This window comes from Monodelphis domestica, chromosome 2 (genome assembly GCF_027887165.1).
Source record: "Monodelphis domestica isolate mMonDom1 chromosome 2, mMonDom1.pri, whole genome shotgun sequence".
NCBI classification, from domain to species: domain Eukaryota; kingdom Metazoa; phylum Chordata; class Mammalia; order Didelphimorphia; family Didelphidae; genus Monodelphis; species Monodelphis domestica.
Window position 1 is genome coordinate 272,004,478 of NC_077228.1, and position 27,404 is coordinate 272,031,881.

General features: G+C 35.8%; 1 protein-coding gene across 4 annotated transcripts in view; it reads right to left on the minus strand.

The window, feature by feature from the left end:
* ILRUN (inflammation and lipid regulator with UBA-like and NBR1-like domains) overlaps window positions 1-27,404 on the minus strand; it is a 117,034-nt gene that overhangs the window by 40,384 nt on the left and 49,246 nt on the right. For all 4 annotated transcript variants that reach the window (XM_056818064.1, XM_056818067.1, XM_056818063.1 and 1 more), the window contains exons 2-3: window positions 8,026-8,180; window positions 818-1,015 (exon numbers count right to left, since the gene is read on the minus strand). In XM_056818064.1, coding sequence (XP_056674042.1) covers window positions 818-1,015; window positions 8,026-8,180 — 353 coding nt within the window. The remainder of the gene's footprint in view (window positions 1-817; window positions 1,016-8,025; window positions 8,181-27,404) is intronic.

Genomic DNA, 27,404 nt, shown 5'->3' on the forward strand with positions numbered 1-27,404 from the left:
AGTATTGATTCTAAGATGGAAGGTAAGGATTTATTAAAAAAAAATAATAATAATAATAATAATAAGAATGGGCCTGGCCTAGAGGAAAAGGTGAGATCCTGAAATTCCTTCTGGCTCCAAGAGAGTCCAGGATAACCAACCTAGAAAAATTTAGGAGAAACTAGAACATCTGTACTTTCTTCAATATTTGTGTTTGTTTTTTTTTCAATAAATAAAAAAACCTTTAATATTACATAGAATGCTCATAATTATTCCCAATTTTACTCTAAAGGTAAGCAAAATCTTGAAGACTACAATCCTCAGAAACTAGAAATAAAACAAACACAAAGTGATTTTTGTAATAGAATATGTAAATAGCATGTACCAGTTTCCTCTCAAAAAAGCACCAAAAAGAGAAGAGAAACAAATGTTATTAGCATGCCACTTGGTAGATGTTCATAAAAAAATAAAAGAATACATATCTTATATGTCAGTTTGATATGGCTGGTCTCTATTAACCTTAAGGATGGAGTGATTTGTATTCTGTACAGCACTTAACACATTATGTGATAAAGATGAAACTAATAATAAGCAATATGCAACATAAAACACACTTCTTTTACTAAACTAAGTTATTTTAAAATAAAATTATCAAGGTAAAAGATGGTTAATAATTCTATCCCCACATAAGAGTAGGATAGAGTTTATCCTGCTCTACACCTATTTTAGCTCTATTTTGGGGGACTGTTTAAAGATGTTGCACAATTTTGTAACTGAGTAGGTCCTACAAGCAATCAAACTAGTCATCTTATCTAGGGTTACAACATGACAGACTCACCTCCATAGTAGAGTCCTGTAGCAGTACACATACGCCATTGTCCCTGATACATTCCTGCTATGCTGGGACTGCACATCTGGACGCTGACATCTGCAATCTCTTGGGGTTCTAATGATCTCACCATCACCATGTTCACGTGTCCAAATTGGTCTCCCCCAACATACTTAAGACAAACCCCTGGTGGCCAGGCCTCTGCTCCTGAGTTTTTAAAAATTTAAAAAAAAAAAGAATATTAGAACATTAGTGATTCCATGGTTTGCATGGTTTACAACAATGCCTACAATCTGAAATAACTGCTCAAACTTTCTAGAGTCTCCTTCACACATACAAATTGTCTAATCCCTTGAACTCCACCATTTCCACAGCCAGAAAGAATCAAAAAGAAATAAAACAAAAGCATAAGAATAAAGAAATCAACAGCCTAACAAGCCCAGGATGCATAATTATCATTAACTAGACTAAGAAACTGCAGGAACTGTGCCTACAAAGGATCCAAATGTCATCCGATCACACTATTCACTGTTTGGTGGCTTCATTTACTATTAAAGAGTTATTATTTTGTCTTGAATTTTTTAAGCTGCCTATAAAATGAAATTGTTATCTTGCTTGTCTTTAATTCTTCAATTTACCAACCATTCTGATTTGCTGAGGGCTGGGAAGATGGAGTCACACTCATGTTTAGTTTTTATTTCTTTCCTGTGTCCTCTAAGTAGAGAGCTCCTAGGCAGAGATGTGGCAGGAGAGTCAAGTGGAAATTCAATATTCTTGGAGTTGACAAAATAGTAGGAAAAAACAAGTCCAGTGCTACTGTTGTGATGACCAGTGTAAATGCTCCCATAACATGCTATACTGGCAGATCCTAGAGGCCAACCTAGAGACTTTGGCCAACAACCCAAACACTCACGGACATGGTAAAAATAATAGCAAACAAAAAAAAGCTCTGGCAAAGATCTTCTGCAGACACACAAAAACACTGTTTTTAGAACATACTTTTATCTATTTACAAAACATCAATTTGACAAAAACTCAGTCACAATGTGACTGACAAGAAGCCTCCCTATGACCAAAAGCTCATTCCATCCTAAGTGCATTATTCTGCTTTTATTTCCTGTAGACAGCAGCTTTCTAATATATGCTGCATCTGAAGCATATGTTCTCTAAGGAAGAAATTAATTCCAATGGTTGGAAGTTATTTGGCAGATGAAAAGCTTTGGCCTTAGATATCCTATGGAATCAAAAATAGATAAAAGAGAAAGGAAGGTTAGAATGCTAACAGCCAGCACAGGCTAGATAAGAAATCAGAGTACTGGTGATAAATAGTTAAATTTGAAAAGTACAAAATTAAGGAAGATTAAGGCTAAAAGATAAGTCTACTTCAATTGAAGAGACTGAGACAGATCTACCTTCTTATTTAGTGGTCAAAGTAGCCAAGAAAAAAGGGGCTGTAGTTCTGATTAGGAGGTTAGGAATTAAGATATATCTGATAAGGAAAAACTCAGAAAAGTCTTATGCTGGAAATAGATAAATTAGGAAGGGAAGAGGAAAAATCCAGAAACAAGGAAATTATTTCATCTAGAGATACTGATTCTTTTCATAAAAATCTATCTAAATTCATTGATAGTGTTTATAGATAAATAGATATAGATTTAGATATATAGATATAGTTTATATTCAGAAATTTCTCAAATTGTACTGATTTTCTCAATTACCAGTTTGGTGTGAGGTACTATTGAAAAAGGGCACAGAGTTGAGGACAAGAGATGAAGTCCCAAAGTCTTAATCCAAAATTAAGTCCATCCCTCTTCTACCCCAAACCATAAGTGATAAAGGATCTATAAAACTAAAAGAGAAAACCCTTAGCAGAGATTTTTTTTTTGCATTTTGATTTATCTCTTTAAGCAAGCAAAAAATGTGCTAGCCACAGTGCTCTGTTGAATAGAAGGCAAAATAATCAGGGGCGGCACTAGGAATATATACAAGTTCTATTTTTATTTCCATTTTATTATGCCAGACATTTGTGGCCTACCATATATTCAGGAAAAGGAGAAAAGTAGGTAGTGTATAACAATTTCACAGAAAAACAGCTTTCAGACCCTGAATACATGATTGGGAAGTATATGTTTTCGGTAACTTTTAATTCAAACCTAATAATAGTACACTAGTTCAGAAGAAAACTAGAATCTAGATCAAAGAATCGAGAAATTTATCCTAGCTAGCAAATAATTTCTTTGGACAAGGGTAATAACTTTTGGGGTACAAGCTTATTTGTAAGCTATTAAACCAAGGAAAATGAAAGAAGATTATAAATGGCATCACTTTTTTAAAAATAGTAATAAGCAGTTGAGGGAAAAAAATGAACCTATGGAAATCTTGGTATAAAATGCAGCTAAGCTGGATTATCCTCAAAACAGGTGAAGATGGGAAATTAAACCAATCTGCTAACATTTTTTAGTGACGCGTTCTCATTGGTAATACTAGTTTTAGAGTCCAAATGTAGCATAGTTCCATGCAAGTACCTGATTTATGTGAATTAATTATAGAATTATATAGAATTTAAGATAAAACTGAAAATAGCAGCAAGACCATATCAAGTACATAAGGAAGAAATGTGTCCTGGAAGCAATAATTTTAGAAGTCAAGTGCCTTAATTAATTCTCAATATACAAGAAAGAGAAAAATCACAAACTGTTCTTGTAAGACACACACACACACACTCACTCAGCAGAGAAAGCCAAATGGGAATGATTATTTTAAAAAAATAAAAAAACCCACCTTTTTTGAGTTGAGACCAAAACAATTTTTTTGACCTATATACTTGCTTTCTTAGCATTACATATTGCTTTCTTAGCTATATAAAATCTTTATGAAAAGGGCCTATCCCCACTAATTCAAGATTCACAAAAGAGAGAAGGGAGAAGTCAGGCTTTTATATGATTTTTCACTGTAGGCTATATCTTTACATACATATGACTGAAAGGTATCCAGAATAGAATATCTATCTGCATTTTTTAAAGAAAGCATTTGAGTTGATAAAATAAAATGCAATCTTGAAGGCTTTCCTTAGGCAAGCTGTCTCTCAGATACACAAGAAAATTGTACAAAATTCCACAAAAGATACAAACAACTGATGAATACTGACATCAAAATGGCATGTTAAATAGAGAGGAAGATATGTTTGTTAAAGGCATTTACCAATGTCACAGAAGATGCTCTGCATAATAAAACCTAAACAAAAGAGCTAGCTAAACTAGCCATAATAAAAGATTCAAGAAAAGGGAAACTCCCTGTCAAGAGGAAGATTCTCCAAATCTCCTATTTGTAGATGACAATATACAAATTATATTGATTCCTAAAATACAATGAGCCTCTTCGGTGAAATCCACAGTAATATATTGGGGTTGGAGGGGGAAAGGAATGAAACATATTTATATAGCACCTACCCTGTGCCAGGCACTGTACTTAGTGATTTAACAAATTGCTATTTCATTTGATTCTTACAACAAAAACAACCCTTCGATGTAGGTGCTGTTACTATCCACATTTTTTAATTGAGATAACCAAGGCAATCAGAGGCAAAGAGATCTGCCTGGGATCCCATAGGTGATAAAACTGCCTGAGGTCAGATTTGAAATCAGGTATTCCTGACTCCAAGGCCCAACACTGACACCTACTTGCCTCTACTGAGTTTAGTCTAACCACAAATACTTGAGGGAGGGAGGGGACCAGACATCAAAGCATATTAAAGATATGCCCAGATTTCGGCACATCTGCCGATTTAATGCATCACTGTGTATATCTTAAATCAGTACTACAAATTAGGGTAAAAAATGAATAAGAATGTGCTGGAGTTCATTTAGGAAACTATAAAATATTTTCAAGGATTCCAAATTGATTTCAGTTGCAAGAGCCCTTTTCTCTAACAAAATTCTCCAAATATGCAATACCTATGAATCAATGATCAATACAACCTCCTAAGAACTAAAATTAGAAAATACAGTAATGAGAAGATATGAGTGAATTCAAGCAGGTATGTGACTCATAAAAATTTGGGTTCTAGAAGTAGAATAAGAGGCATTATTAATCACAAATATGAACAAAAAACAGAGGGGCAAGACCATCCAGAGTGGTACATTATTACCCCAATTCCAAGATATTAAAATAACATATTAAAGGGTTCTCTCATGTGTTGTAGTTTTAAATTTTGTGTGAAATCACAGCTTTTTCAAACTGAGTAAATTACATTTAAATCACTTTTTCTACAACTAGACCAATTTGGGTTACCCTACAAAATTATTTTACCAATGGATAAATTTATAGAAGAATCAAATTACATGTGCACTAATTAAGAGATAAAACATCTTTTAGCACTTTCTGTCCAAATGACAAGAAAGATTTTAATCACAAGTAACCCTTGCTCAGAAACAAAAAATTGCAAATACAGGGAATGCATTCCTCAATGTTTTGTTTTGTTTTTTAAATCTGGTTTACAGACATTCAGGCCAAAGCTGGGCCCAAACCCAGGAGTTCAGATTCTATTCACGAGACAATTTAACATTTTTAACAATGATTACATTCCTTTCTCAATTAATCTAACAAACATCTAACTGCCTAATCATGACTTTACCCAGGCTTTAAAAAACTTAAATCCTTTTCCTATATTAAGCATTTGGAACTAATAAAATGAAAACCTAAACAAGAATTTATAAAGTATCTATTATGTGTCAGGTACTGTTCTAGGTGCTAAAACTGCAAGTAACTCATATGAGCTACAAGATATCAAGTATAATTGGGGGGAAGTCTAATTTTTGTTAAAATTAAATGGTTGGGGGAACAGCTAGGTGACTTAGTGGATTGAGAGCCAGGCCTAGACAGGAGATCCTGGGTTCAAATCTGACCTCAGACACTTCATAGCTATGTGACCCTGGGCAAATCACTTAACCCCTGTTGCCTAGCCCTTACCGTTCGTCTACCTTAGAACTAATACACAGGATTCTAAGATGGAAGGTAAGGGTTTAAAAAAAAAAAGGATATGGCTTCCAAAAAGCTGTTCTCATAAGAGATTTTTTTAAAAACCCTTACCTTCTGTCTTGGAGCCAATAATACTGTGTATTGGCTCCAAGCAGAAGAGTGGTAAGGGCTAGGCAATGGGGGTTAAGTGACTTGCCCAGGGTCACACAGCTGGGAAGTGTCTGAGGCCACATTTGAACCTAGGACCTCCTATCTCTAGGCCTGGCTCTCAATCCACTGAGCTACCCAGCTGCCCCCCTCATAAGAGATTAAAGTTAGGGCCAAAGACAAGTAAACTAGTTTTCAATTTGTTAACATAGTGAATCATTAGTGCTATAAGGTTACTCAAATCAGAAATGATGAGCAGAACCCAAATTATAGAACTGTTGTGACATTGAAGACAGCGTCTAGATTGGTGATTTCATTGGCACAGGAACGTCCCTCTCCCCACCAAATAAAGAAAAATGCTCTACAAATACTATGCTAACACTTTCACTGAAACACCTAATAAAGAATTTTGCCTAAAGTATTGAGAAATTTGAATGACTTTCTCAAGGTCATGTACATGTCAGAGGCAGGACCTGAACATGGGTCATAGTGATTCTGAAACCAGATCTCTACCCTACAATGCCTTTCTGATATTACTAGATTCAAAACAAGTATAGAAATCATCACAGACCTGAAAGAAATGAAAGGGAGCATGTTTAGTGAGTAGAAGGGCTGGTCTCTGAATCAGCAACATCTGGATTCCTCTTTCCTTTGATACCTATTGGTAATTTGGTCCTGGGCAAGGCACAGCCTCCCATGGCCCCAAGAAACTCCCAAAGAGTTGCAAAACAGCTACAGAGCAACACTGTCAGGAGTTTCTTCAAAGGAAAGTTACATTCGCATCCTGCCCCTCAAAAGGGTGGGGGTTGACAAAAAAATTAGAATGGGTAAAAAAGAAAAAGCAGGTTTTGGATAAGAATCTTAAGAAAATGAGAGAAATCTGACTTTCCTTCCCCCCCACAAGATACTATTTGCATGTATACTGATGAATTATTTTATAAGAACAAACATCACCTACAAAGCAGATCTTTCAAGTGTGACTATTTTCTAAAATATGTGAGAAATACCATAAATTAAATCAGGTGAATGGTTAAATCAGGTGACTTCACTGTATCATTCTTTTGGTTTTGTTTTTCTTATCATATCCCTTTAATGGAAAATACAAGGAAAAAGGAAAGGTCATCTCATTTTCATTATCTCTTTCTTTGTCCTCAGAGTCCAGTTTTGCTTCATGTCATGTCAGATCACATCCTACAATTGCATTATTGTTGTCTCCACAGATGCCAATTAAATCTTCCCTTCCTAAGGATCTTCCCCTTACTCAGGCTGCTTACTAGAACTTCAGTCATTCAAAGTATGTTCATTAACTAATAGAGCAGACACAATTTAAAGAAGTAAAATGCCAATTCAAATTAAAAAAAAATATTAAAGAAAGATTTCTAGTAGTTAAATGGTGCTGCTTACTTGGATTCAAATACAAATAAGAGTTCAATAAACACTTCTTAAAGTTTATTAAAATGAAATTTTGTTTTCCAACTAGTTCTTTCCTTTTTAATTATGAACAACTCCTAAAATCTTTACCATTCTTCCATGTATGATTGTCCCTTGCTTTAATATCATAGACAAGTTCTCAGGCCCCAGTGTTCATAGAATTATCTTTGTGGTCTAAAATGACAGGAAATTTAAAAGGAGCGGCTGTTAACTGACACTCCACACTTCCAAACACCCACTTTTACTCAAAAAGACACCTCTTTTCTGCTACACACTAGTAATAATACCCTGAAGGTGAAGACTAATTAGAGCAGAAATAAAATGGGAAGCAGGAGTAGGTGAAGTCACTAGCACATACAAGGCTTCTCTTTCTTTCCCATTTCCTACAAGGAGGTTCAAATATGTTTATATGCTGCCAAGTCATAAGTGGTTGAGTGGAAGAGAGCAGGAGACCTCAATTTCTTTTCCTAATTGGGGAGACTTATTCTGTGGTACTGATCTCTGCTCATCATGGCAGTACAAGAAAATCCTGCACCAAGAAAAACAAAGTTACACAATCATATAGCTCAAGTTAAAGCATTTACCTCTTACTTTTATTAAATTTTAGTTTAAGGAGAAACCAAAAGTTGTGGGCGAGGGAAGCTCCCTGGCCACACATTTACCGGAGTTTTGTATCCGCCACGTTTTTGTAAATTGGGTGTCAGGAGGTATCGATTCCCCTTCTCCTATGGTAACATCCTCAACAAAGGACATAGAGGGCACGCTGATGTTTGGACTCTCAAAATCATAGTAGGCTCCAATAGCTGCTTGCAGGTTCCTGCAAATCAAGAGAGAATGCAACATACTTCAGTCCCAGTGGGGTAAAGCCTCCCTTAGGAGAATTAAATCTACTCTATAAATATGGTGCAGTAGTGCAGTAGCTCATTTCCAAACCCATGAAAAAAGCTTCTTCCTCAGGGTTTATAACAAATGTTCATATTCTCCAGCACTCATGGCTGTAATCAAATAACCCACAAAACCAAAGTATTTCCATGAACAAAAGATTACCAAATACCAAGAAAACTAAGTAGAAAACTCTCTGAGAAACAGAGAGGGAGAACCAGTTGCTGTCTGTACTTATTACTTTGGGATATGAAAAGATTAACTTTAAAATTTTAACAACCCCTGAAAGACTCTTCAGTTACTATAAAGCACACAATACAGGATCCACAATTACATTCATGCCAAAGGTTAAATTACATAAACTGCCAAAATAAAAAAAAATACTGCTTTAAACCACATTCATTACAATTTTTAAAAACATGTTGGTAATTAATTGCTTCTCATTCTACTTCAATTAGTGACATCAAGCCCCGTCAGCAAACAACAATATCAACTATATCTCCTCTCTCAGCATGGCCCATCCATTATCCAGTACGCAAATAGGCTCTTAAATTGCATGTAAACCCAGTGCACAGCTGATGGCAGTGTCACTACCCAATTACTTAACAGACACACCATTAACAATAAATTATTTCACACCAGGATGTTCACTTGCTGCTGTAAATGTTTACAGTTGCAGACTTGTGTCTTATCTTCATTCGATGACTAGCTTGGTCAAACTTTATGGGGAAAAAAAAGTCCCTAGCATGGCCAATTTTGACTAGTCATCTGACTAATCATCACTCAACACATATATGCTACACAATTTACATAAAGCAAAACAGAACTGTTTCAAAAGAAATCCATATAACAGTACAAATTAGCCACTAGTTTTCATAGATATTTCCTCTTTGGTTGACAAGGACATGTGCTTAATCAAAAGCAGTATGTGATCTACCCCCTAACTCTCACAAACTGGCATATGATGAGCACACCTAAAGATAATTATGAGGTCTTAAAAGTATAGATTTTGGGGTCAGTGAAATAGAGTAGGATAGAAAAAGAGAGGGGAGCTAATGACTATCTTATTCTTCCATAGTGTCTATATCAAACTTTTCTCAAGCCATTTATACCTCACCTTTTACCTCTCCACACATCTTCTAAAGATTTCACCTTAAGTTCACTGAAAAAATTGGGAGCCCTCAGTTACCAAATCCATCTCTCTCCCTTTCCAATCAAACTTCAAAACACCTTAAATCACTCCTCCCAAACTCTCATTTTGCTACAATCTCAGAGAATAAGTTAAAACAAACAAACAAAAAAACCCCAAACCTTCTTTTTGCCTTTATTCATACTTTTGATCCCATTCTCACTTTTATCTCTCCATGGAGTTTTGTCCCTTCACTCTCTTGTCTCTAATTTTCAACTTCACCTTACCTACAATATACCCTCTAACCTGTGCCTACCAATATGCCCAGATTTCTCTCATCTTTAAAAAGCCTTCATTCAAGTTATCCTAGCTCTCACCTTCTTTTCTTTCTTTGTCTTTCTTTCTTACTGGTGATAGGAAACTTTATATTTAAACTCAGATCGTTTTTTAAAATAGAACAATATTTTATTTGATTTATTTAATTTAGAATATTTTCCCATGATTACATGATTCGTGTTCATATTCTTTCCCTTTCCTCTTCCATCCCCCCATCCCGGAGTCAACGAGTAATTCCACTGGGTTTTACATGTATTACTGTTCAAAACCTATTTCTGTATTAATATTTGCAATAGAGTAATCAATTAAAGTCAACATCCCCAATCATATACCCATCGAAACACATGATCAATAATATGCTTTTCTTCTGTGTTTCTACTCCCACAGTTCTTTCTCTGGATGTGGATAGCTTCTTTTTCATAAGTCCCTCAGAATTATCTTGGATCATTGCATTGCTGCTAGTAGAGAAATCCATTGCTCGATTGGGCCTCAATATATTCATCTCTGTGTACAATGTTCTCCTGGTTCTGCGTCTTTTGCTCTGCATCAATTCTTGGAGGTCTTTCCAGTTCACAAAGAAATTCTCCAGTTCATTATTTCTTTTAGCACAACAGCACTATCACATACCACAATTTGTTCAGCCATTGCCCAATTGATGGACCTCATCTCATTTTCCAGTTTTGCATGGCTATAAATATTTTTGTACACATATTTTTCCCTATTATCTCTTTAGGATACAAACCCAGCAGTGGTATGGCTGGATCAAAGGGCAGGGAGTCTTTTAAAGCCCTTTGGGCATAGTTTCAAATTGCCTTTCAGAATGGTTGAATCAATTCACAACTCCACCAACAATGCATTAGTGTCCCAATTTTGTCACATTCTCTCCAACATTTATTACTTTCCTTTGCTGTCATATTGGCCATCTCACCTCCTTTTCCTTCAAATTTTTACAAAGCTCTTCACACAAAAAATGCAGCTCAAGGGCCACTTCTTTTATTTTTTTACCCCCCATCAATTTCAAGGCAGAAGAGTGGGAAGGGCTAGGCAACTGCTGTAAATGACTTGCTCAGGGTCACACAGCTAGGAAGTGTCCCAGCACCTCCCAACTCTAGGCCTAATACTCTATCCACTGAACCAAGCAGCTCCTCTCCTCCCTCTGACCCCCAACCTCCCATTTAAGGAAGTCACCCATGTCTTCATTCCTTTACTGGCTCCTAGGCAAAAGTACCTTTATGCTCCCCCACTTCCAGGTTCCTTTAATATGATGTCTTTCCCCAATAAAATGTAGATGCCTTGAAAGCAGGAACTGACTGTCTGCTTGTGTTCCCAGTGCTTGAGCATAGTTGGCACTTAATAAATGCTTGTTGACTTGCTTGTCAATTAGACTTTCCTGGTCCCTCGAAGCCAGATGCCTCTTCCCAAAAATTATCTTTGAAACAGACCGAAAGGCAAGGTTGTATGGCTGTTTTATATTTTTAAAAAGCCCTAGAATAATGCCTTATACATGGTAGGCACTTTACATTCATTTCCACTAACTCCCAAGTATCTCTCCAAATATTAAACACAGCTTTCTTCCTCTCCTTACAAATATTTCTCTTCTCTCTAGTTTTTCATGACCAAGCTCTGTTCTGGTTCTCTTACTAACAGTATCTGATTACTTCTCAGTCTCCTTTGCAAGGCTATCATCCTGCACTCCTCCATTTCTATGAGTAGATATATTCCTGAACCTATTCCTTGTATCTATGCTCTTTCTTGGTGATTTAATCATTTCTCATGTATTCAATGATCATTTCTATATAAATGATCAAATCTACATATTCATTTCTCTTTTCTCTAAACTCCAGTCATAGATCTCTACTTGCCCGTTAAATAGTTCCACCTGTAGTTATCTTATGGGCTTCTAATGTTAAACATGTCTAAACCCAACCAGTCCCCTAACTTCTTTGTTTCTGTTGAAGTCACTCAGGTCAACAACTTTTGTCACCCTTATTTCTTCACTCTTCTTATCTCCCTCCCAAAGCCAATCAGTTAGTAAATCTCAAACAATTCTATCTCAATGACATTTCTCCAATCTCCTCCTCTCCTCTCATACCACAATTACCTTAGTTATGATTCCCATCATCTCACATCTACTATTATAAAAGCATTCTCCCTGCCTCAAGTCTATCCCCACTCCAATCATCCTAAAGTGCACATCCCACTCAGTGGCTCCTTATTGAATACAATACACAAATGTCTTTTTGGCACTAAAGTCCTTCCTAATTTGCTTCCAAACTCTTTCTAGACTAACAACACATTACTCCCCACTCAGACAGGCCTATTTGTTGTTTCCCATTATAGGGTACTTTACCATCCAGGTCTTCAGAAGCTGTTTAATGTTTCATAAAATTCTCCCCCTTACCTTGGTCTTTTCAAATTCCTATATTCCTTCAAGACTTCTTTCAAGAGACTTTTCTGATTCCCCTAGCTATTACGGGAATCTATTATTAGGGGAAGCTATTATGAAAGCAACAAACCTCCATCACATTATATTCATTTTGTAAATATCCTTCATTTACTTATCTGTGTACCAGCAGGATCTATACTCTTTGAGGTCAGTATGTTTCAATTTTGTATTTGTATCTCAACGTTTGATGCATAGTAAATATGTAAGTCTCATTGATTTTTCAGTTTGCTGTAACTTCTTTCTAAAGTGTGTGTGTGTGTGTGTGTGTGTGTGTGTGTGTTTAAGGAAGCAATGTTTCCTGCTGTCAGTACAATTATTTCTATTGCTGCAATTCCTCAGCAAGGAGCAAGAATTGTTTTCTTTCTGTTCCCCTGGCTGTAAAAATATACTTTAAAGTAAAGAAGCTATTTATGCTCCCAGGACTGCTGCCAATTCCCTTCTCTGTCCTGTGTCACATTTCACCACTTGGCCTAGCCATAAGGATGAGACTCAAATACTCTCCAGATGCAGGTTCAAAAGCATATTCTTGCCATCCTACCTAAACAGGTTTGTCCCCCATAATTTGTTGACAAGTAGCCAAAACAAACAAACAAAAATGCTTATTTGTGCTGCTTAGGGGGCAGGTTGCTGAGCCAGGTAAGGATTAAATAACTTTTTTTTTTTTAAATAACAATTTTAAAGATCAAAATGAAGATGAAAGCAGCAAAGCAGAAGCCTGACAGGAAGTAGTAGCAAGAATGACACAGCAAATTCACTTTAGTTTACAGTTGAGGGAGGAATTGTAGCCCAAATTTAAAATCCCCTAGTAAGATACAAAACCCTCAGTGGTTTTTCATATAATTTACATTACAATCTTACTGGGTTAAAACAACAATAGGAATAGACACATAGGAATGGACTCACTCAGGTTTCAATTCATAGGCACCAACAGACAGACCTGCTACTCCTTCATACTTTAAACAATATATCCAATAGATGGTTTAGTACAAAGATAACACAGTATTTGGAGTCAGAAGACCTAGATTCAAATATCACCTCTACCGCTTATATCTCTATGTCCTTTGGCAAGTTACTGTTGGACTAGATGGCCTCTAAGATTCCTTCCAGCTCTAAAACTATGATCCTATTACATTCAGCCAACAAAAATTTCAGCATCAAATAAAGTCAACAGAGATGATTTGAGACTTTCCTTTACACCCAAAAGGTTTTGCAGTAAGTAACCCAGAACCCCTTGACAGCAGGAAGGTTTGAACTTCTAGGATATTTCAGTGTTTTCTTTTCAATACTGCTTTTTTACTGTCTTAGGGAGCTGGAATTAGTTTCACCCATATGTCAATTATAAAAAATAGGGATCAATCTCTTGAGTTTTGAGGAATATAATCATCAACCTCCCTCTTGCCCATACATACTAGTAGCAGAAGCTACAGACTCAGGGGTGGTGGTGGTGGTGTTGGAGTCAGAAGTCAGATCCTGGGATCTCAATGGATCTCAAAGTAGTTCCCCTGGTTGCCTTCTACCAATATGGTTTTGTAATTTAGACTCTTATAGAACTGATGGGATTCTGAGAGGTTAACTGACTAGCCGAGGGTCATATAGCCAAGTTGCTTGAGAGGCTCTCTCATGCCAGTTCTCTGTATACTACACCACATGGCCTCCCCTAAGACCAAGAATGGAAATAATTCACAGACAAGTTGCACAAAATAGATTTCCACTATTAAATTAATAACTTAATTTGATTTTTAGTGTGGACTATATGGATCATATATTCCCTGATATAATATAATTTTGTACCTTAGAAGCATATCTCCATTCAAAAGGAACAAAATGTACAACTCTTATTCCAAATATTTCAATTATAGAATAGCAATGAAATCTCTGAAAGCTGAAGTAATGTGGAACACTGAAGAGTAAATCCAATAGATTGCTTATCAACCAAACCATTAAGCCTTTCTGGTGGATGAACAAGAATGAACCACAGTATGCAAATTGTTGCAAATACAGATGGTCTAACTTTTTACAATACAAAATGGCATGAAATCTATGTATCACAGGTTTTAAAAAAGGCAATTTTAATATATATATATATAGAATATATATATAATATTTAGAGGAACTACTCCAAAGAGATTGCTAGAAAAAGGTAGAATAGACCAAGAACAAAGATATCTTGAGAAAGTAAATGAAAGCTAGGTAAGAACCATTTATTACAAGACTCCAATTCTGAATTTTAAAAAATATATCTATTCTTTGAATAGACAATTTTTTTTAAGGCATGTCACATCTATTCACACAATTTTAAGTGGTAGATAATGAAGCAATCCTTCTGCATTGCTGGAAAAATGAGGATGATCCATATTGCACTGTACTTTGCTACCTTCCTTAAAGGGTCATGGCCTTACTACAGTTAATCCTATCACCAAAAAAAGATGATCCAACATAACATCTGGAAGGCCAAGAGGGAAAAAAGCTCCTGCCCATTCTCCCCCCTCTGTTTCAGTATGAAATAAAACTGATAATTTATAGGGCCTAGAAAAGGAAGGCAGGTGAAAAACAGGGCTCAGGGTGGAGAAAGAATGGGGTGCTAAATGGGGCAATTACTATGCAAAATCAAGTACAAAAAAGAGAAGTTGTGATAAATTTGATCAAATGTCTAGTGTGCACACCAGAATTCTCATGCCTCTTTAGAGTCAAAACAAGTTCAAGAACCGTTCATTAAAACACATTTCTCCTCTTCCTGACTTTCTACTGATCCTTTAAATGTGTCAATTTCCAGGATCTCCTCCTCCCCAGGGATGAATCTTTGTTTTAAAAAAAAAAACAAAAAACCTCACTTTCCATCTTAGAATCAATACTGCATATTAGTTCAAAGGGAGAAAGGAAGCAAGGGCTAAGGGGGGGGGGGGGGGGTGTTTGAACGACTTGCCCAGACACAACTAGGAAGTATCTGAGGTCAAATTTGAACCCAAGACTTGTGGTTCTAGGTCTGACTCTCAATTAATTCACTGAGCTACCTAGCTACACCCCTAGCTGAGTCTTTCAAAGTAAAAAGTCAAGAGAGCATATTTTTGAGACTTCAGCTATTATTCAAGGTAGGAATTAACTGATTCCTTATTACTACCTTTTACTTAATACAAAAGAGCAAACATATCTGAAAGTAGAAAAACTCAATTATAATCATTGGCCCCAAATTCTTAAAACAACATGCTATTGGATTATAAACTTATGAATGAGATGTCAATTGCATCAAACAACAAGGATTAGATTTTAGATGGGAAAGCAAGTTTAGACATGTTCTGTACGTCAGTTAAGCTTAATGACATTCTAATGTCATTTCCCAATCTCTCTCTCTCTCACACATCGATTTTTCTAAGACTAAGGCAAAGGTTTAAAAAAAAAGGAAAGAAATAAATAGGACAGGGGCAGCTAGGTCGCACAGCAGATGGAGTACCAGATCTAGGGTCAGGAGGACATGGATTCATACCTGGCCTCAGACACTTCCTAGCTGTGTGACTCTGGGCAAGTCACTTAACCCTAGTCCTTGCTGTTCTTTTGTCTTAGAATTGATACTAAGACAAAAGGTAAAGATTTTATTAAAAAAAAAGAGAAAGAAAGAAAACCAAATAGGACATTTAATCTAAGATTAAATCTAATGTCTCCCAAGTTATGATAGCTAAACTCTAAGCTTTAAAAGATTTCATCATGGTCAACCTTCTATTTTATAGTACCATCAATCACATATTTACAAAGCTCATACTGTCAGCAAAACACTTCATTTTTCCAGCTCTCAAATCTCCTGGCATAAAATGGGTTTTTGCCATAAGAAGTTATCTTAAAGAACCCTAAGCATCAGCAAGGTAAAGTGGTTTATTCTAAGTCAAAGAAGTAAATTAAAACAGAAAAAAAAAGAAAGAAAATTAAAACCCAGTATTTTGACTCCAAATCAAGTGCTTTCTATCTGTACCTGGTTGTCCTGATTCTGAGTCTCCAGTGAAATTCTTGCGTGAAAAACACAGGTTTTCTTCCCCTCTTAAAACTCTTTCCTGCTACTTTTCCACAACTTCTTAGTTTCTATTGTCTTGTGCCCATATCTATTTATTTTTTTTAACCTTTACTTTTTCTGTTTTAGAATCTTAGTATCAGTTCCAAGACAGATGAGCAGTAAAGGATAGGCAATTGTGGTTAACTGACTTGCACACAGCTAGGATGTGTCTGAGGTCATATTTGAATCCATAGCCTGAGTCTCTAGGCCTGATCTAATGAGCCACTTAGTTGACATCTGTCTAATTTAAGTCCACTAATCGTGACTAAGAACTCCCTATATGTCAAATATCCATCATTTTCCAAATTCTATTTCTGGTAATTACATTTAAAACATCTAAAAATTACATTTTTTTACCAAACAACAATATTAGCAAATATTTTCTTTTTAAACATATCAATCAGTATTTCATAGCAACAAAAATGGAAAGTCATTGTCCTATCAACAACCACCAATCAAATCCTAAAAATCAAAGGAGAAATTAATAAAATTAAAAGAGAACTACTGAACTAATAAATAAGATTAAGATTTTATGGAGCAAGAATAAAATTGATTTAAAAAATGAAAGAAGAAAATCAAATTACCAGTATCAAAAATGAAGAGTGAATTCACTACCAATGAAGAGGAAATTATAGTAATCATTAGGAGCTATTTTGCCTACAGACATATTTCTTTAATAAATATCAATGCAAAAATCTTTTTAAAAAATACTACCAAAGAGATTACAGCAATATATCACAAGGATCATTCACTATGAATGGATGAGATTTATACCAGGAATGCAGGGTTGATTAGAATTAATATTAATTATCAGCATAATTGACCATATAAATAAACAAACAGAATATAATCAATCAGGTGGTTATCTCAATAGATGAAGAAAAAATCTTCAACAAAATGCAACACCTATTCCATATTAAAAAACACTAGAAAGTACAGGAATAAATGGGTCTCCTTAAAATGATTAAGTAGTATCTGTCTAAAACCATCAGCAAGTATCATCTCCAATGGGGTTAAGTTAGAAGCCTTCCCAATAAAATCAGGAGTGTAACAATGTTGCCCATTATCAACATGTATTTAATATTGTACTAGAAATGCTAGCTTTGGCAACGAGAAGATAAATAAATTGAAAGAGTTAAAGTAGGCAAGGAGGAAGCTAAACTATCACTCCTTCTGGATAATGATGATATAACTTAAGAGAACTGACCAAAAAACTAGTTGAAATAATTAATAACTGTAGCAAAGTTACAGGATACAAAATAAACCCATATAATATCAGCATTTCTAGCTATTTCCAACAAAGTCCAGCAGCAAGGTACAAAGAGAAATTCCATTTAAAAATAACTCTAGGCAATATAAAATATCTCAGAATCTATTGCCATGACAAACACAGAACTTGAACACAATTACAAACACTTCTCACACAAATAAAGTCAGATCTAAACAATTAGCAAAATATTAATTGCTCATGAGTAGACAGAATATAACAAAAATGACAATTCTAACTAAATTAATTTACCTATTCAGTGCCATGCCAATCAAATCACCAAATAATTATTTTCTAGAAGTAGAAAAAACAATAAAATTTTCCTGGAAGAAAAAAAATTAAAAATATCAAGGGAATTAATGAAAAAAAAAAGGCAGCCTAGTAGTATCAGAGCTCAAATTATACTACAAAACAATCTGATAAGAAATAGAATGGGACCAATGGGATCAACCGTAGCAATCTAGTATTTGATAAACACAAAGACCCAAGCTTTTGGAATTAGAACTTAATCTTTGACAAAAACCGCTGGAAAAACTAGAATACAGTATGGAAGAAACTAGGTATAGACCAATATATCACAACCTACACCAGTGATAGCGAGCCTATGGCACAAGTGCCAAAGATGGCATGCAGAGCACTCTCTCTGGGCATGCAGCTGCACCCCCCCCCCAAGTTCATTACTAAAAAGGCAGAGGAACTTGGGCAGAGCTGCTCTCCTTCCCCCCACAACATCTGATGATATTGTTTCACATCTACCCCTCTGCCCAACAGCCAAAGGGGAGTGGGCAGTTCACAGGCGGCAGAGCTGGAGGGAAGCAGAGTGCTTGAACCCCTCCCTTTCCACTCACTGAGGATATTCCTCACTTCACCCACCCAGCAGCCCAATGGGAGCATTTTCTCCCTCCCCAGTGTGGGTTAAGGGGGGGGCAGAGGTAGCACTCAATCTGCAGGGAGGTGGTGGTGGTGGTGTCAGCACTCCATCTCTAAAAGGTTCGCCATCTTGACCCTATACCAAGATACAGTCAAAATGGAGTGATACCATAAGTAAATTAGGGGAATGTAGAATAGTTTACCTGTCATATCTATGGAGAAGAGAGGAATTTATGACCAAACAAGATATGGAGAATATTACATGATGGAAAATGAATAATTATGACTATTAAATTTAAAAGGTTTCATACAAACAAAACTAATAATAAATTTCTTTAAGGTCTCATTTCTCAAATATACAGAAGAAATAATTCAAATTTATAAGAATATAAGTCATTCACCAGATGACAAAGAATATGAACAGTTTTCAAATGAAGAAATCAAAGCCATCAATAATCATTTGAAAAAATGTTCTAAATCCCTCTTGATTAGAGAAATGCAAATTAAAACTACTGAGGTACTATTCTCACACCTATCCAATTGGCCAATACAACAATAAAGCAAAGTAACAAATGTTGGAGGGAATGTGGCAAAATTGGGACACTAAGGCATTGTCAGTGGAATTGTGAACTATTATTGAAAACAATTTGGAATTATGCCCAAAGGGCTACAAAAGAGGACATAACTCTAATCTAGTAGTACCACTTCTAGGTGTGTATTCCAAAGGACCTACTTGTACAAAAATATTTATAGCAGCCCTTTTTGTGGTGGCAAAAAATTAGAAACTGAGGGATGTCCACCAATTGAGGAATGGATGAACAAATTGTTGTACATGATGAGGATGATATATGCTGTAAGAAATGATGAACAAAATGATTTCAGAAAGACCTACAGGAACTGATGCAGAGTGAAATAAACAGAACCAGAACAACAGCACAAAGCAACAGCAATTTTTTTAAACATTATTTTATTTGGTCATTTCCAAACATTATTCATTGGAGACAAAGATCATTTTCTTTTCTCCCCTCCCCCACCTCTCCCCTAGCCGACGCATGATTCCACTGGGTATCACGTGTTCTTGATTCGAACCCATTTCCATGTTGTTGGTATTTGCATTAGTGTTCATTTAGAGTCTCTCCTCAGGCATGTCCCCTCAACCCCTGTAGTCAAGCAGTGAGCAACAGCAATTTTGTGGGATGATCAACTGTGAAAGATTTGGCTACTCTCAACAATTCAATGATCCAGGACAATTCTGAAAGACTTATGACAAAGAATACCATCTATCTCCAGATAAAGAACTTTTGGAAGTCAGAATACAGATCAAAGCATACTATTTTTCTATTTGCCTTTAGTTAATTTGGGTTTTGATTTTGGGGTTTGGGTTTTATATGAGTATTCTCTTACAATAATGAACTATATGGAAACAGATTTTCCATGTTAAAACATGTATAACGCAGATCAAACTGCTTACCATCTCTGAGAAGGAAAAGAGAAAAGAGGGAGACAAATTATATCTTACAATTTCAGAAAACTTATGTGGAAAATTCTCATTATATTTAATTAGTAGATTATCTTTAAGAAAAATCAGATGAGACATTTAAAAAAAGGAAGTCATTATAACTGTGGCTGTTCTGGTGCTGGGTTTTGCTTTTCTTTTGTTTTTTAAAGAACAGCTATCATGTCTATTTTAAACTCATTTTAAAGACAAAGGAATTTAAAGATTCTATTCCCTAGGTATAACACGTTTAAAAAAATCTATTTCCTTTCCACATTAAAATCAATTATTCAATTCCACAATTGTACTTAGTGACAAAGGATATTTAAAAGGAAAAGGTGTACACCAAGATAAACTCAGAATGGATGAATGACTTGAACATAAATAAGGAAACTATAAGTAAATTATGTGAACACAGAATAGTATACATGTTAGACCTTTGGGAAAGGAAAGATTTTAAAACCAAGCAAGACTTAGAAAAAGTCACAAAATGTAAAATAAATAATTTTGATTACATCAAATTAAAGTTTTTGTACAAACAAAACCAATGTAACCAAAATTTAGAAGGGAAGTAACAAATTGGGAAACAAACTTCATAACAAAAACCTCTGACAAAGATCTAATTACTCAAATTTACAAAGAGCTAAATCAATTGTACAAAAAAATCAAAAGCCATTCTCCAATTGATAAATGGGCAAGGGATGTGAACAGGCAGTTTTCAGTCAAAGAAATAAGCACATGAAAAAGTGCTCTAAATCTCTTATAATAAGAGAAATGCAAATCAAAACAACTCTGAGGTATCACCTCACACCTAGCAGAGTGGCTAACATTACAGCAAATGAAAGTAATAAATGTTGGAGAGGATGTGGCAAAGTCGGGACATTAATTCATTGCTGGTGTAGTTGTGAATTGATCCAACCATTCTGGAGGGCAATTTGGAACTATGCCCAAAGGGCGATAAAAGATTGTCTGCCCTTTGATCCAACCATAGCACTCCTGGGTTTGTATCCCAAAGAGATAAGGAAAAATACATGTACAAGAATATTCATAGCTGCGCTCTTTGTGGTGGCAAAAAATTGGAAAATGAGGGGATGCCCTTCAATTGGGGAATGGCTGAACAAATTGTGGTATATGTTGGTGATAAAACACTATTGTGCTCAAAAGAATAACAAAGTGGAGGAATTCCATGGGAACTGGAGCAACCTCCAGGAAGTGATGCAGAGTGAGAAGAGCAGAACCAGGAGAACATTGTACACAGAGACTGATACACGCTGGCACAATCGAATGTAATGAACTTCTCCATTTGTGGCAATGCATTGATCCTGAACAACCCGAAGGGATCTATGAGAAAAAACACTCTCCACATTCAGGGAAAAAACGGTGGGAGAGTAACACAGAAGAAAAACAGCTGCTTTGATTACATGGATTGACGGGGATACGATTGGGGATATAGACCCTAAATGAACATCCTAGTGCAGACATCAACAGCATGGAAATAGGTTCTGATCAAGGACACATGTAATACCCAGTGGAATTGTTCCTTGGCTGTGGGATGGAGGGGGAGAAGGAATAGAATATGATTTTTATAACCAAGGAATAATGTTTGAAATTGACCAAATTAAAAAAAAATTTTTAATAGGAAAAAAAAGAATGGGGGGAAGGGGGAATATAGCTTTTAGGAATAGAGAAGTGATAGACCCATTGTACTCTATCTTCATCAGACCCCTGAAATAATGTATTCAATCTGGGTCACCACAATTTAATAAAGATGCTGATACCCCCCTTCCTCCCCCAAAAAGGGAAAGGTGGACAGAAGGACCAAGATTGACAGAAATATGCAAACAGTAGCACACTCAAGAGAGACAGAAACATAAACTCTTCATCTTAAGACTTTCATGTGATCTTATAGGAAACTGCCTTTAAAAAAAATACTGAATGATCTGGTGTAGCTATGTGACCCTGAGTAAATCACTTCACCCTGCTTATCTAGTTCTTTCCCTTCTGTCTTGAATTATAAATGAGGAATTACATAAGGGTTCTTAACAAGTAAAAATATTGAATGGGGTTACAGTTATTGCAACTGTAAGACCATATGCAGATGTCATTGACTGGTACCTACCCGCCATAAGAACAAAATGAAATTAAAACCAGTGAATTAGAGAGCAGCTAGGCAATGTATGAAGTGCTGGACACGGAGTCAAGAAGACCTAATTTCAAATCCAAACTCAAACACTTACTAGCTGTGTGACCTACCCAAGTAATTTAACCTATTGCCTTAATTTCCTCATCTGTAAAATGAGGATAATAATCACACTTACATCACAAGGTTGTTTGTGAGGATTAAAGAAGATATTTGTAATAGCTCAGAGCCTGGCACATAGCAGGTTCCATATAAATGCTTAACTTCCCCTCTCTAGAAGTTCACTATTCCCTGGCATATAAACTTTATGGTGGGAAAAGAATATAACTAGCATGGTATTTAGCATATAGTAGGCATCTAATAAAGTCAGGTACCAATGATAACACACACACACACACACACACACACACACACACACACACACACACACACACACACACACTGTACTCTGTAGCAAATGTCTTTATTTTAAATCTCCCCCTATCTACAGGTTCATTCCCTGCTTCCTACAAATGGGTTGAATTCTCACCACTTCTTAATAAATCCTGACCAGACCCTACCATGGCCATCAGCTATCATCTTATCTCTTCTTCCCACCTAAACTCCAAGAAAAAGATTCCTGAACTTTGATAGCTCCACTTCTCCACTCTCTCTAATAAAACCTCTGCAAGCTTACTTTTGATCTCACTCAACTGTTGCTCTCAAAGAGCCACAATCTGAATTGCCAAATCTGCTGACTTCTGCTCAGTCTTCATCATTCTTGACCCCTTTGCAGCACTTGACATCACTGAAAACTTTCTAGAGGGAAGGGAAATAAAAGAATAAGCTTCTACTATAGCTCAGCCACTATGGCATTTTACAAATACAATCTCATTTAATCCTCACAACATCCCTGAGAGGTAAATGCTATTATCTATATTTTACATTTGAGGAAACAAATTAACAGACATTGGGTGCCTTGGCCCAGGGTCACACAGCCACTATGTGTCTGAGGCCAAATCTGAACTGGGGTTCTTCTGTCTTTTGGACCAGCACTCTATCCACTAACTATCCACGTAGCTGCCTCTTAGATTCTATTGTCCTGTATCACTCCAAGACACTTTCAATCCCTCTGGAGTTTAATAACACCATACTTTTCCCAGTTCTATCTGTCCTACTGCCCCTTTTCTCTATCCTTAGCTTCATCCATGTCCTACACAATGACTGTAAATGTTCCCTGAGGCTGCCTTTGGCCCTCTCCACTTTTCCCTTAATATTCTCCCTCACTTGATAATCTCATTACTTCTCCCATATGTTCAAGTGTCATCTCCTTTGAAAGGAAAATTGTTTTTTATTGATTTTATATTATTGATCATAAGTCAAATAATCACATATGATCCTTTAGGGAGATAACTTCAACTATGATTTTTAGAAAAAAATTAAATTGTTAGTAAACTATGTATAAGATGTCAATTATAATAGAATATTAACCATAGTATTAGAAAGGATATAGTTTAGTACATCAGAATATTTTAGCAACTAACTAGATTAATAAGAGCTTCTGTTAAGAGGAATAAAAACTTTAGGCCTGTGTAGTTATCTAGAGAAGCTAAACTCATGCAGTATGAAATAAGATGTGCTCATTTGGAATGTTGAGTACACAGCTGACCTGATGAGATCACAGGAAAATAACCTTGCTGTGTCCAGGTGTTTTTTTTTTTTGACCCTGTGAAGATTTATACTACAAGCTTCCCAGAGTATTATGGCCAAGATAGGTTACTTTGACCTTATACTAAAATTTATTATTTCTTTTTTTTTTAATTTTATAGTATTTTATTTGATCATTTCCATGCATTATTCATTAAAGACATAGATCATTTTCTTTTTCCTCCCCTCCACGCCCTGTAGCCGACGCGTGATTCCACTGGGTATCACATGTGTTCTTGATTCGAACCCATTGCCATGTTGTTAATATTTGCATTAGAGTGTTTGTTTAGAGTCTCTCCTCTGTCATGTCCCCTCAACCACTGTAGTCAGGCAGTTGCTTTTCCTCGGTGTAAAATTTGTTACTTCTTATCAAAGACTTCTTACCAAATGTTATAATGTTTTTTAATATACTCTGAACATGTTCTTACTAATCATTCATGCTAATTAACTGTCAAAAACCTATAAAACACAATGTTGAACATCCAAAGGGGGTCTTTACCACAGTTTGGGCATGGTGAGACCTCCAGTTTTAATTTGCCACAATTAAAGTTTGGGTCTTAAGCTCAGTGTGATGATGCACAGATTTATTTCTTACACTGTACAGATGATTCCCAAATCTATTTATCCAAACCTAATGTCTTACTTGAGCTCTAGTCCCTACATCACAAACTGCCTACTTCCCATTTAAACCTAAAAGTCCCATATGTATCTCAACCTAAATATTCACTCCAAAATTCCATTACTTTTCCAACAAAATCCATTCCTTTTCCACATTTCCCCATTACTATAAAGGGCATCACCATTCTTCCAGTTATCTAGCTTCACAATCTCAATGTCTTCCTCAATTCCTTTCTTGATCACCCCACATATCCAAATAGTTGTAAATATTCTAATTTCTTTCTTTACAATATTATTTCTCACATATATCCCCCTTCTCTTCCCTAAGACAACCACCAACCCTAGCTCTCATATCTTCTTTCCCTGAACTACTGCAACAGCCTCTTATCCAAATTCCTTCCCTCAAATTTCTCCCCAACCCAATCTACCCTCCACAGAAATGCCAAAACAATTTTCCTAAAGCATATATCTAAACAAATGCTGCCTATTACCTCTAAGATCAAATATAAATTCATATTTAGCATTTAGTTTCACAACTGGCCCCTTGCTATCTTCACAAAATTTTAGCACATTATCCCCAATTCCAGTTCCACAGGTCAGCCATATTGCTGACCATCATACAACATTCCATCTCTCATCTTCCATGCCTTTGTATATTCCTCAAGCAGGCAATGCTCTCCTTTCTTCACTTCTGCCTCTCTTGAGAATCCCTGATTTCCTTTAAGACTCAGATTAAGTACCACCTTATACAAAATGCCTTTCCTAATCCCCTAAACCAGGGTTGGTAAAGGTTTTCCAAACTGCAAACTTCAAGCAGCACTACCTCCCCTACCCCACCCCCACATTACCCCAAAGTCCAAGAAGTACTCTCTTTGGGCAGCTGGACAGAGAGGTGGGGCATGCAAAAAATATCCTTGGGTGCTGGGAAGAGGGGAAACCCACCCAAAGCAGTTCTGCAGGTGTGCCAATACTTTGCCAACACTGCCCTAAACCATCAGTGTCTTCCCCTCTAAAGCTGACTTCCATTTACTTTATACTGGTATTCCTTCCACATCTAAGGGGTTACGAGGATAGCATTTGTAAAATCAGAGCAATAGCTTTCCCTTTATACCATTCAGAAGACTGAATTTTTAAAATGAGGTATTGACAGTATTTTATGTGCATTTGTGAGGTACTAACCTTTTTAAAGCTATCTCTACATTTCTATAGTCTTCGTGTGTTGTCTGTTAGCTTTCATGTTCTTTTCCCAAAGTTTTAACTTTTTACTAAGTTTTTACTTTAGAAAAGAAATTTTGTACTTATAGTATTAAAAGATAAAATATGTTGGTACTGTACATGTATTTTACACATTTCTGAGTTTATAAACTTTTTTCTGTGTTGTTTGTTGGCTTTCTATGGCTTCTAAAAAACTCCCATTTAATTTCATAATTATGCCAACTCATGATATGTTGAAACCATGATGGAGAAAGTTGAAATGTGGTATTTCCTGTATCAATATCAATACTGTCTTCTCTGTTAGAATGCAAGGTCATTGAGGGCATGGACTTTTTTCACTTTTACTTTGTATCCCTAGAATTTACCACAAAGCTTAGTAAACAGTAGTAAGTCCCAATGTTGGTTATTTATTTGAGGTGTTCAAATAAGAAAACAAGAAATACACACTATAAGTAAATGTCCAGACCTTCTGTTAACAGCAATAAGACAAGTGCTTTAAAAGTTTTTCAGTAGTAGTGATTAATCTCTATTCATTCACACTTTCTTACCTTATATTTACTCTGACTAGTACAATGTAAAATTCTGCAAGACTAATGGCTAAGATCAGGGTAACTAGGTGATTCAATAAAGCATCAAGACCTGGACTCCAGAGGACATGGGTTCAAATCTGACCTCAGATACTTCATAGATATAAGATCTTTGCTAAAAGCCTTGCCCTTCTCTCTCAAAGAGTTGTTTACAAAAACAGGAAGGAAGGGTTAAAAAAAAATTATAATATAATGGCTTATAATCAGAGGAGGGAAGTGAAGTTCTGTCAAGGTGATGCTTCTCAGGGAACCAGCCCACGAACAAGACTTTGACTGCATTAACTAACCAGCCAAACAATTATAAACACATATAAGGTAATAAGATTCTTAATTTTTTTAAAAATTGAGTCAGGTGATAGGTTAAAGAACTAGAAAGACAACATCCTGAAAAATGAAAGATATAGTATTTAAAACAAGAAGCATGAAAATATTCTATATGTATAGGCTGCCCAGGAAAGGATATAATGAATGAGAGACAATCTCTCTAGGTTTAGCTGAATTAGAAGATACAAGCTTTTTTTTTTTTTAAAAAGAAACTGAGTAGGAAATCAGAAAAATAAAACCAAGTGAAATCTAGAAAAACAAATTTATGTGAGCAATTAGGAGGAGCTATATGAGGGTGTAATACTAACATTCCAATGGGAAACAAGAAACAAGCTTTCTTTCAGAGCTTTAAAGTCTTCAAAGAATATCTGAGGAAATTAAATAAAAAACCATGGTGGCTCGATTCTGTGCTGGGAGTTTTAAGAGAGAAAACAAAAAAGGGAAGGTTGAAAGGAGGAATACATTGGAGTAAAACAGAAAAAGAAGAGGTAGCCTTGTTTTTTCTCATAATTGGGGAGATTATATAAACACAGAGAAAGAGAAAGAGAAGCATCAAAAAATTTTCTACAATAAAGAATGAAACATAAATAGATACTTTAGTGTAGAAATACACCAAACTCCACAGGAAAACAGGCAGGAATTGGTAAGGCAAAGTATTAAGAGCAAGGATAATACCAGAGGAGCGATAGCCACAAGACAAAATTTATTGATCTTGAAGGATGAATTTTAAAAGGGAAAGTTATATATGAATTATGACAAAAGAGAAATTTTCAAAGAATCTTGGATATCACAAACTGATATATTAAGTAGATCTAAGAGAATAATTTATAAAAGACAGCACCACTCCTCTACCTATCCATCCTCAGCTTCTTCTAAATTAAACTTATATACTGTAAAGAAAAACAACTTTAAATGAGCCAGAAGAATTCTGTTCAAGGCAAAAACTAACCACATTTCCAGAAGACCTATGATAAAGCATGTTACCTCCTGATAGAGATGGTGGATTG